The 12,143-nt window shown below is 39.0% G+C and overlaps 3 protein-coding genes across 4 annotated transcripts; 1 reads left to right on the top strand and 2 right to left on the bottom strand.

Moving 5' to 3' along the window:
* Positions 1-4,118: 4,118 nt before the first annotated feature.
* txnl4b (thioredoxin-like 4B) lies at positions 4,119-6,326 on the bottom strand. Of its 2 annotated transcripts, none has more exons than XM_079666114.1 (3): positions 6,187-6,326; positions 5,219-5,370; positions 4,119-4,574 (listed from the first exon to the last, which is right to left on the bottom strand). In XM_079666114.1, exons 2-3 carry the CDS (start codon positions 5,338-5,340, stop codon positions 4,409-4,411), a joined length of 288 nt encoding a protein of 95 aa, XP_079522240.1. In that variant the 5' UTR covers positions 5,341-5,370; positions 6,187-6,326; the 3' UTR covers positions 4,119-4,408. The 2 variants fall into 2 exon arrangements, with proteins under 2 accessions (XP_079522240.1, XP_079522239.1); XM_079666113.1 differs by lacking the exon at positions 6,187-6,326 and adding an exon at positions 5,459-5,670.
* trmt10c (tRNA methyltransferase 10C, mitochondrial RNase P subunit) lies at positions 5,863-7,911 on the top strand. The gene has a single exon (XM_079666111.1). It carries the CDS (start codon positions 5,988-5,990, stop codon positions 7,611-7,613), a length of 1,626 nt encoding a protein of 541 aa, XP_079522237.1. The 5' UTR covers positions 5,863-5,987; the 3' UTR covers positions 7,614-7,911.
* On the bottom strand, positions 7,909-12,076 carry blzf1 (basic leucine zipper nuclear factor 1). Its single transcript, XM_079666112.1, has 7 exons — positions 11,991-12,076; positions 11,580-11,663; positions 10,625-11,076; positions 10,310-10,509; positions 10,015-10,143; positions 9,161-9,401; positions 7,909-9,076 (listed from the first exon to the last, which is right to left on the bottom strand). The coding sequence occupies exons 2-7, from the start codon at positions 11,596-11,598 to the stop codon at positions 8,894-8,896; spliced, it is 1,224 nt and encodes a 407-aa protein (XP_079522238.1). The 5' UTR covers positions 11,599-11,663; positions 11,991-12,076; the 3' UTR covers positions 7,909-8,893.
* Positions 12,077-12,143: the final 67 nt, after the last annotated feature.

The raw sequence follows: 12,143 nt of genomic DNA, 5'->3' as shown, positions 1-12,143 counted from the left end.
TGTGGAGCAGGACCTCCTGAGGCAGAGACCCCCAGTGTCTGCCTTCATCCTGAGTAAACAGAGGAGATGTTAACGTGTGTTTTGTTCTTATTTGTTCCTTTCGGGACTCTACGTTGTCTGTGTTTTGTTTTGATGTGAAGCTTAATTTCTGCCTCATGTTGTTATTGTATCCATGTTTCTGTGGTCTTCATTTTAACTTTTGTTCTTTCTTGTGAAGCACTTTGGGAATTTTATTTCTGCGAAAGGTGCTATACTTAATAAATATATCATTATTATTATTATTATTATTATTATCATCATTATTATTATTATTATTATTATTGTTATTATTATTATTATCATCATTATTATTATTATTATTATTATTATTATGTATTAACAAAATCCAGATGAATGGGCATTTCACTCAAGAAACTCTTGAAAGGCAGTGCTATTTAAATGTTATAAATATTCTCCCATTGATCCTATTATTCACAAGCTTGCAGTCCATGTCTTGTAGGCTGATGAATTGTGACTTATATTGAATATATATTTTTGAAATTATTCACGGTTGTACCTCTTCAATTACTATCATTACCCGTTAATAATTAATATGAATTATGTATGAATCAATTTCTTAGCACATAACATATTCAAAATAATGAAATTAATTAAATGCACAATGATGTGAAACAGAGTAAATCACATTTGTGAAGCTGCTATCAATAATTATCTTTTTTGAAGGATTTCTTTATTACAAATTTAGAGATTTTTACAGATTCTTTATATTATCAAGACTAATTATTAATTTGTTTGCCTCAAAGGGTTGTAGGATGAAAAACCCACTTTTTAAAGGGGACTACGTTTCAGTACCTATTCATATTAAGCACTTATTAATCATATAATATTCTTGTGTGACACACAATTCATCAACATGAAAATTCCCAAAAATAATTCAGATTTCGGATTCCTCCCCAATGGTGGCTGAAAGCCAAACCGCTCCACAACTCTGCTTCAGTAAATTGCCTGTCCATTTGTATTATTTTTTTTGTATTGACCGCTTACAGTATGTTATATCCTTAAAGTAGTACTACTGCCATCTTCTGGAGTTAATGCCTATTGATGGGAAGGGTTGTTGAAAGTAGTATATGGTGAAATGGGAATTGTTCAACTTGAAACCACAGGGGGTACAAACGTATATGTGGCTGTTTTCACAAGGATCGCAGCATTCTTGTATAGTACTGATGTTTCTGTTTGATACTCTTAATTGTCCCTTTTTTGACATTTGCTTTTGTTGCAACTAGGGCTGGACACATTTTGCCCAAATGCTTGAATATCAATAATGTAGGGTTGGTCATTGACGCATTCACAAAATATGTACACAATGAGGAGTCATCAGTAATGTAAATATAATAACCAAGGTGGAAAGGCAAGTAGAACAGCGAGAACAATATAGTACATTTAAAAAAGACTGTATTTTACAGTGATTCCGCATTTTAACCAGGAGAGAACCAGTTACGATATTCAAAATCTAACATGATATTAAGTCACACATCATTTAAACATAATTATATTTATATATATATATATATATATATATATATATATATATATATATATATATATATATATATATATATATATATACACAGTGGGGCAAAAAAGTATTTAGTCAGCCACCAATTGTGCAAGTTCTCCCACTTAAAAAGATGAGAGGCCTGTAATTTTCATCCTAGGTATACCTCAACTATGAGAGACAGAATGAGAAAGAAAAATCCAGAAAATCACATTGTCTGATTTTTAAAGAATATATTTGCAAATTATGGTGGAAAATAAGTATTTGGTCACCTACAAAAAAAAAAAAGATTTCTGGCTCTCACAGACCTGTAACTTCTTCTAAGAGCCTCGTCTGTCCTCCACTTGTGAACTGTATTGATGGCACCTGTTTTAATTCGTTATCAGTATAAAAGACACCTGTCCACAACCTCAAACAGTCACACTCCAAACTCCACTTGGCCAAGACCAAAGAGCTGTCAAAGGACACCAGAAACAAAATTGTAGACCTGCACCAGGCTGGGAAGACTGAATCTGCAATAGGTAAGCAGCTTGGTGTGAAGAAATCAACTGTGGGAGCAATTATTAGAAAATGGAAGACATAGAAGACCACTGATAATCTCCCTCGATCTGGGGCTCCACGCAAGATCTCACCCCGTGGGGTCAAAATGATCACAAGAACGGAGAGCAAAAATCCCAGAACCACAGGACCTAGTCAATGACCTGCAGAGAGCTGGGACCAAAGTAACAAAGGCTACCATCAGTAACACACTACGCCGTCAGGGACTCAAATCCTGCAGTGCCAGACGTGTCCCCCTGCTTCAGCCAGTACATGTCCAGGCCCGTCTGAAGTTTGCTAGAGAGCCTTTAGATGATCCAGAAGAGGATTGGGAGAATGTCATATGGTCAGATGAAACCAAAATATAACTTTTTGGTAAAAACTCAACTAGACGTGTTTGGAGGAGAAAGAATGCTGAGTTGCATCCAAAGAACACCATACCTACTGTGAAACATGGGGGTGGAAACATCATGCTTTGGGGCTGTTTTTCTGCAAAGGGACCAGGACGACTGATCCGTGTAAAGGAAAGAATGAATGGGGCCATGTATCGTGAGATTTTGAGTGACAACCTCCTTACATTAGCAAGGGCATTGAAGATGAAACGTGGCTGGGTCTTTCAGCATGACAATGATCCCAAACACACCGCCCGGGCAACGAAGGAGTGGCTTCGTAAGAAGCATTTCAAGGTCCTGGAGTGGCCTAGCCAGTCTCCAGATCTCAACCCCATAGAAAATCTTTGGAGGGAGTTGAAAGTCCGTGTTGCCCAGCGACAGCCCCAAAATGTCACTGCTCTAGAGGAGATCTGAATGGAGGAATGGACCAAAATACCAGCAACAGTGTGTGAAAACCTTGTCAAGACTTACAGAAAACATTTGACCTCTGTCATTGCCAACAAAGGGTATATAACAAAGTATTGAGATGAACTTTTGTTATTGACCAAATACTTATTTTCCACCATCATTTGCAAATAAAGTCTTTAAAAATCAGACAATGTGATTTTCTGGATTTTTTTTTCTCATTTTGTCTCTCATAGTTGAGGTATACCTAGGATGAAAATTACAGGCCTCTCATCTTTTTAAGTGGGAGAACTTGCACAATTGGTGGCTGACTAAATACTTTTTGCCCCACTGTATATATATATATATATATATATATATATATATAGTTGATTTGAACACCAAATACTGTATATTAGTTAAAGATTGTATAATATCCTTGTACTGTATAGCACCTGAATAGGAATGATTTTTGTTTTAAACTGCTTGATAAATATAAGCAGCTGATCACTTTCACCTTTATCACTCAAATGTTTCCAGTATTTAGACTTAGAAAGATCCCTTTAAAGTCAATCAAATATATAGTGCAATATCCTCTTAAAAGAAAAAGTAGATATTTTTTATATTAAGGGTGCAAGATTAAATAATGAAGATGTTTATTCTAAAAACTGAGTGCATACATTGGAAAAAACAATTGCATAATGTTGGCTGTTTTACATGGGAAACATCAAGATAATATGATTCAACAATAAATTAAAACAAATCAAGGACATAAACATAAAAATGCTCATCTTCTCCATCAAAAATAAGAAATAGACAACATGATATTAAAGACTTAGAAAATAGCAACATTTATGGAAATATTAAAATATTTCTAAAGATAAAAATGTCTTACTTTTTATAAATAAACACATTTTAAGAAAGCCTGTTATATTGAATGTACTGTCAGATCTTAATGTACTTTTAAAAGGTGCCCTGTGGACTTTTCTTGTTCACGTTTATGTTAACAGTCTTAATCAGTATTCATGGGGGTTAACAGACATCTATAATGCATTTCCTTCCTCAGATTTTTTTTTGACAATTGTGTAAAACATTCATTTTAGATCCGTATTAAGCCTGCTGTCTCTTTATTTATTTTCCCAATGTGCCTTCACTTGAGTGTAAATGTTAGCTGTAGATCAGGATAATATTGTGAAACAATTGGCTAGAATGTGTGCCCCGATGCGTGCATGAGAGACAAGGAAACTGGGACCGATACAAAAATATATATTTAGTTTTATATTATAAACAGTAGTCAAAAACTCAACCAGGAACATTTTAATACAGCAAAAGGACAAGGAATAAACAGCAGTGTATTTTGGAAATTCAATTCTATATGAAAATGAACATCAGGCGCTTTATCGTCGAGCTTTCTTCAGATATTTGCTTGAATGTTAAAGCTACTTTGACATTAAAGCCATTCAGTACATCAGTCAGACATAGTCGAAGCCACTCAGTGAAATCTGTTTGAGGATAAGGCCACGAGGTGGAGTTGTTGATTTTAAATCCCATGGTAAAGGAGATCAAATTTGGGAATATTTTGAGGATCTATGGGACTCTGGACAATCATCTTTCCACGCATGGCTCCTCTGTAAATGACCTCTATCAGATCCATGAAATCGTGTTTGGTCTTGAAGCTGCCAATAAACTTGGTGTGATCTGGGGAGCTGAAAGAGAACATAAAGTCAAACGTACTCTTTTCATTTACAATGAATGGCATATGTTGTAGCTAAGGTGTGTGTGTGTATATATATATATATATGCAAAAGCTGGCTTCTCAAAAGTAAATATTCGCTACTTTTATTTAGTTTCATAGCTTGAGCTGTGGACTTTTGCCTCCCGGGACCTGTGAAGCACTTTTATTTACAAAACTAAAACATGACGGTACATATTAAGTTAAGATAAGGCTCTGTACATTTGTTGGGTGATTATATTTGTTGATGTTATGGAATTTTCCTAAATGTATGCAGTATGTTTTTTCTATGGTTGTATTTGTAAATGTGTCAATGACTATACATGAATTTCAGCATGTGTAAAAGGTAAACACCATTTGTTGGCAATCAATCATGCAGGCTATAGATATATTTATATATTTTATTTATTTATTCTGCATCTAATGTATCAGTGTTTAACTGAGAGCACGAATGCTAAACTCAAAGTATAACTTTTACACAATCCCTCATTATGAAACATTAAGCATATTAGTTGATGATGAAAATCCTGAATGATTGCCCCATTTTGAAACTTTCTGAGAAGAAGAATCGTATGTCTTCAGATAATTATAACCTAATAGTTCCCTTCTTTCACTTACCCATAATCCACTTTCATGTGCTGTCCGTTGAAAAAGAAAACAGTGGAGGGGATGTAACTGATGTCAAAGTATCTTGTGTAGATAGGCACTTTATCCACATCCACGATGTAGATGGACGCCATGTTACTCAGGTCATGGGCAGTTTTTGACAGCTAGGATGGTAAGAAATTGACAAATTAGAACAAACAATCATGACACCAACCCATAGCACCCGTTTAAAAATAAAGTTATCTTGTTTACAATCTCGTCAATATGGAGGCAAATCGAGTCCTCATCTCTGCCGAACCTCAGAACTACGACTTTTTCTGCTACCCCTTTAATAACTTCATCAATGTCTTTTTTGCAAGTTAATTTAGGCAAAAACAAACTCATTTTCAAGGCTTAAATGCAAGCTATGCCTGCTGTGCCGAAAAGAGGAAATTACGTCATTGTTACTGTACGATTCGGAAATAAATCCGACTAGAAATAGCATAGAAATTGCGTTATTTATTTGTTATTGTATTATAATTTATATCAACCTTTCCTAAATAATTAAAATAAAGTAAAATTGTATTAATTTGAAGATCTTGTTTAGGCCCAGCTTAAAACGTTAAGGATAAGACGAGCTAAATCGTGCGTTCATGTCATGTGCTGGCGTTTCACTACGACACATTATAGTGTGACACCGTCTATACAACGTGACCTTCTCTTAATGTTTGAGAAGCATTAACGCTGCGACATAAGTTTGGGAATATTAAAGAGTCAAGATGCAGATTTGGCTTTAATTTGTATGAAAGTGGAAATTACAGGGTTCCGTTTTTCAAACACGTTTTTGTTCCGTGAAGACACAGCGTCTGTATTTCTTGGTTTCCGTACTTTTGACAGCGCGATGTTGCGGCTCTTTGCTAACCAGGGTTTTTATGAACTCTGGAAAGCAAGTCATTTTGCGGCAGCGTGTGTGACCAAGAGGCAAGTCACACGTTTCCTACCAGTCAGCAGCACCTCTCATCCCCGGCTACACATCGCTGCTCGCCCCTTCAACACTGGGATCCCGGGGAGGAAAGACGCCGTCCAGACAAAAGAAAATATACCCGAGGTCACAAAGACACTAGATCTGGATAAATGGAAATCTGTCATGAGAGCCCAAGCATCAGAAGAAAAACAAGTCAGTGATAAAGAGGAAGCATGTGACGATAATGACGATCTGACAGAACCAGGTGTAGATTCAAAGGATAATTCACTGGAAGCAACTCGGGATCTCGTTGTTATGTGGCGCCAGGCAGGCAAGCTTGTACCTGAAGAGATGAAGGATGAAGAGGTCCAGGCCCTTGCAGAACTTACCTCCAAGGCCTCCAGGAAGAAGTACCTCAAGTTCCTGTCCATCAAAGAGGGCCACAAAAAGTTTCGCAAGGACAAGCAACAGAAGAAGAAGGCAGAGAGGGAAGTCACAAGGGAGGAACTATTGCCAAAAGAAGATTTTGAGCTTGAAAACACAATGTTCCTCAAGTTGTGGAACAGCACCATAGACAAGCACCAGGCCTGGAGGAGCGCCCAGGCCATGAGGTTCGGTCAGCCACTGGTGTTTGACATGAGCTATGCCTCCATGATGGCCAGGCGGGAGTTGGAGAACACAGTGCATCAGCTGATGGAGGTTGAAGGTTGGAACCGGCGTGCCACTGAACCCTTCAACCTCCACTTGTGCAACCTTAAGGCAGACGGGACCTATCAAAAGGAGCTGCTCAAACAATATGGTGCAGATGCTTGGGATCGCATGCTCATCAACAGTTCTGACAAACATTACATTGATCTGTTTCCCCGTGAACAACTGGTATACCTTACTGCAGACTCCCCCAATATTCTCCAAACATTTGACCACTCAAAGGTCTACATCATTGGAGCTATGGTGGACCGGTCCATCCAGCCAGGCTTGTCTTTGGCCAATGCCAAGCGTCTGAATCTGGCCACAGCTCGTCTACCACTGGATCAGTACCTTTACTGGGAGATAGGAGCCAAAAATCTAACTCTGGACCAGATGATCCGCATCATGCTCTCAATTAAGGAGACTGGGAAATGGGAGGAGGCGTTGAAGTTCGTACCTAAGAGGAAGTATGATGGCTTCCATCATGAACGGAAACAGCAAGAGATTCCCAAAAACGGAGTAAAGGGAAATTATAGACCAAGACAGGATGGTGAAAGGCCGTTTAGGTCTGGTGAAAGAAATGGTGAGAGGACATTTCAAAATGAGGGCCAAAGTCTTTACAAGACCCATAAAGAGTCTGGATTCAGTGGTAGAGACAGAATGGCTGGAGTGCCAAGTGACAGAGAAAAGATCTCCCAGCCATCTGCAACAAGAGAACGAACACCATTTAAAAGCAACATAGATGGAAGAAGAAAGGTGTGGTGGAATGATGAGTGAATTCAAACTTGGGATAATAATGATACATTTACATGCACTGTCTGAGGAAATGTCAAGCATAGACGATTGGTGATTAAAGAGTTGTAATCGGTAGTCATTTGTTCTTACAGAATGCATGTTTTACTGATTTCTGATGTAAACAAGACATTTAAAAAGAGGTGCAAACATTTTTGATCTGTTATGGAAAATGAAAAAGATGTATAAATGTTTTCTGGTATTGTTTTCACTGTAAAGTATACACTATCAATGCAAACTGTTCAATACAAATGAAATAAACCAAAGCATGTCACAGCTCTGTTTGAGAAAAAGTCAAAAAGGCATGTGCAGTTTATTACGATCATTCATTTCAGACTATTGTATTCCAAAGCCAAAGCAAACTTATTCATCAGTTTTTAAACTATGCATTACAAAATGCCATGATTCATGAAAACACATTAACAATCATTTAAAAAGTTGTTGGAATTTAAGATTTAGTTTTTCTCTTTTAAACTCTTCGCAAATAAGTGGACTCGCGTGTATGTACAATAAGTTTATTGTAGTACCGTCAAACAACTTCCAAAGGATTTGATATATATATACAAAGGCCTTTGCAACATGCATTATACTAAATATATAATGGCATGTCATAATGCAAAATTAGGGCCACCCCCTGCAGTGTGAGAGGCATCATCACCTATTCTTTTTTCATTTGAAAAAGGTACAAATGTACAAATGAGCTAATGTACAGTTTGTTAGCTTGCCCACAACATGATGTCTTGTTTGCTCTATTGCACATTGACTATTTACAGTAATGGATAAATACAATTTAAAACATAGTAGTATAATGTTCAAGTTTGGATAAGCAGACACCCTAACAGCATCTGTTCACCATGTAACACTGACTCCTCTTGACCTCACATCCCAGCAATAAATACAACTCAATAGTTTAAACCAGGATGCACGGCTCTGAAATGCATTCATCATCACTTTCACATCATGATCCCTGAAAAAAACTAAACTTTTTCAAGTTGACGAGAGCAACAAAACAGCAGGTTGTTTTATAACAAAGCTGATATGGGTAGGACTGATAGAGAGAAAGGTAACCTCTGGTGCTGAATAAAGTCACTCCATACATGTTCGCCAGAGTACAGTCCTGTTAAGATCTGTCATTTGAAATGAACGTTGTCCCATTGGGATGTGTTGCCGTATCCCGATGTCCTCGACAGCACCAGAATGTCTCGTTGTCCTCACAGCACCAGAATGTCTCGTTGTCCTCACATCACCAGAATGTCTCGTTGTCCTCACAGCACCAGAATGTCTCCAGTGCAACGCTCGCAGCAGTTAAAGGTAATATTCTCATAGCGAGTGTAGGGGTGAAACCTGCCGATGCTCTTCTTATTGCTCAGAAAGCCAGAGGAAGTGTCACAAAGCGGGGGGTCAGCATTGTTTTCTGTACAGGAAATTGGATCTAAACTCTTCAGCACCTAAAATACAAAACAGAAAATGTTTTAAGCACAAGACAAATGTTAGATCATTGTAATTTTTGTAGAAAGATGTGGAGTTTGTACCTTCTCTGCCATCTTCTCAGCCGGAGTGCTGCATAGCTGCTCAGCGGCTGCACTGCTGCTGCTGCTGCTGCTGCTGGTTGTTGTTGTTGTGGTGGTGGTGTTGCCTAGCAGGTGGGAGTTGATGGCGTCTGCTAGCTTGTGATTGGCTGCTGACAGCTCTCCTGTGCTGAGGGGCTGTGCACTGGGGTAGTATGTCTGCTGACGTCCCCACTGCAGAGACACGAGGAGCTGCTCCAGAGATCTGACCACAGGTAAGCAACACAAACTCTCTGTTAGTCAAATATTTCAGGAGGTGCACAAACTCTTAAAAGGGTCTATCTGTTTTCAGTTGTGCCTGATCGGCAGCCTAGGTTGATGCACAAACCATCAGTGGCTAAGCTGTGACCTTTGAACCTTATCTGTAAAAGATTATTGTAATGTTTAACGGCTATCTATAAATGTTTTATGCTATGGTTCATCCATTCTTATGCAGTGAGATAAATTGTACATGCAGGATCCTTGCTTTGTTAAAAGTTACTTTAGAGTACATGGCTAATCAAAAAGAACTATACCCATGTCCAAAAAGCAAAAACCATGTGTGTCTATATACAGCTAGTAGAGCTAACACTTGCACAAATGCACCAAAGAGTGGACACCTAAAACAAAAAGTGCTTACAATCTTTAAGTAAAATCCTTAAGTGGAGCTAGAACTTTATTTAATCTTTATCTTTTGGGTAGATTAAAGGTCACAATAGAGCAACGTCGAATTGAAAAAGAGTTCAAGCATTCGTCTTTATCTAATCTCCATCTGTATTGCAAACTATTATTATCAAATATGTGCTTCATTTTGTTGTTAACGGTATACTGTATGTTACCTGTGAGTGAGCACCATGTTTCTGGAGAAGTCTTCTCTCTCCATCAGCAGGTCCTGAATGGCTCCTTGTGCTTCTCTGCTCTGCCTCTGCAGAGTGGCTCTGGCATTCGTCAGCTCATCGGCCATGACTCTGAAGTGACAACAAGTGTTTATTCACCATGATAACGGTAGTGCTGTGAAGAACAATCCTTTTTAAAATCGTATTTGTTAAAAAAAAAATGATGAAAAAGGGATGACATTTTGTTTTTTCCAACCATTTAAATGTGTCACACAATTATTTGGTCTGTTATTCATACCTGCTAGCCAGGAACTTGCTCCTCCAAACGTCACACTGGATGCTCATTCGCTCCAGCTGCTCTGCGGTGTGTGCATGACATCGCCCCAGAGCCTCGTTCTCCAGGATCAGCTGGTTCTTCTCCCGCGACAGGCGCTCAAAGTGGTACTGTAGGTCATCACCGACCGATGCAACCAGCAGTTTCTTCAGCTCACGGTTCACCTAGCACACGGAATGAAAAAGGTTTACCAAATTCATCTTACAACTGAATGAAAAAAGGCCTTTATTTTCACCTGAAGGAAAAACCAAACAGTATCTACTTCCTGAGGGGTCTCACCTCTGTCTGCACTCGGAGCTGATTGGAGAGGCCTTCCTTGTCCTGCAGTAGCCGTCGTTCAGAGTTCTGCAGCTTCTCCATCTGTTTTCTCCAGTCATCCACAAGAGGCTGCGGGGGCGAGCCCTGCTCTTCAGCCTGTTGCCACGCCTCCCCTTTGCCCTCAGCAGGTTTTGTTCGGATGCGCCGGCTAATAGCTGCACGTGGGACGATGATCCTCACAGCCTCCACCTCTGTGCAGGCCTCTCGACTCACTTTGCCCAGGTGGAGCACTCCGAGAGGCTCAGGGGGAGCAGGACGGGTAGCTTTTGGGCTGTGCTTAGGGTTAGATGCCTTCAGGAGGGGAACAGCAGATGGACCAGGTGGTAGTGTATCTGTGATAACCTCGAGGATAGTGGTTAGCGCTTTCTCAGTTTCCATGCCATCGCCAGCGCTTCGAATAGGCCCTCTTGAGCCTGCAATAAAGAAGAAAAGAGTTTACACCTTAAACTTTACTGTGTACTAAGATAACATCAGAAGCAAATCACTTTAAAAGCAGGAGTGAAGAATTTAATAAAACACAATTTGTATTGCACAATTTAACATTTAGGTGTCAAAAGACGCTAAGGAATAGCCTCCACTACCCTCACCAGCAGCATGTTGGAGTGCTGAAAATTGATTTTTTTTTTTTTTTTTTTAACCCAATAAAAATGTGAAAAAGCACTTGCGTCCAATTCAAAAATGTGTATCCCTCTTGTGCAGTTTAGTTAAACAATGCTGCATATATTGGGTCACATATATTGCCCCATGTTCATAGCAATATTCATATAAATTAGAAGAAAAACGACAAGACTCATACAAACAAGAGGTGTGTCCCAGTTGTTCAGTGTAGTAATACAATTCTGAACCGAAATCTCCGTTTGTTGAAACCGACAACACAGGTATGATATGCAACACTTGAACAAAAAAACAAACATACCTCTCACAGCAGCAGTCATGGTGGTGGCGGTTTTAATCAGGAACAAAAGTTGGTAGTTCTGATGAAACCAGGTGACTCCTCGTCCTGTGACAATAGACAAAGGAGTATATAATTTGGTGTTTGTAGCCTTCCGTCTTTGTGAAAGCTATCAAAGAAGTTCGCTATCTAAAAGGACAGAGTCAAAACATGGATGTATAATTTAAAGCTGAGACACTGATAACGTTAGATAACTGCAGCTTGTCTGGCTGGTAAGCTAACGTGCTTGCTAACGAAGCAGTTAACGGGAAGTTAAACAAACAGTAACGTAGCCGCTTTTTGATAAGCTGCCGGTTTGTTACCCAGACAGACACTTTCCACTAGCTCCATTTGATATCAGATTTGATGATAACGGAGTATTTATAGATAGCATACCGAGTTACAATGGGTCCACCGTCCTCGATTAATTTACCTTGGCACCCCGAAAGCTGTTTTTTTTTTGCCGTCACCGACCGGACACAGTTGGCCACTGAATAGTGAGAAGGGTGCATTTGCCCTATAATTTGTATTCCAGGCAACACTTCCTGC

Source organism: Notothenia rossii (assembly GCF_949606895.1).
Source record: "Notothenia rossii genome assembly, chromosome: 2".
Taxonomy (NCBI): Eukaryota; Metazoa; Chordata; class Actinopteri; order Perciformes; family Nototheniidae; genus Notothenia; species Notothenia rossii.
Note: the sequence above shows the minus strand (reverse complement) of the source record. Positions and strands in the feature narration are given on the sequence as shown.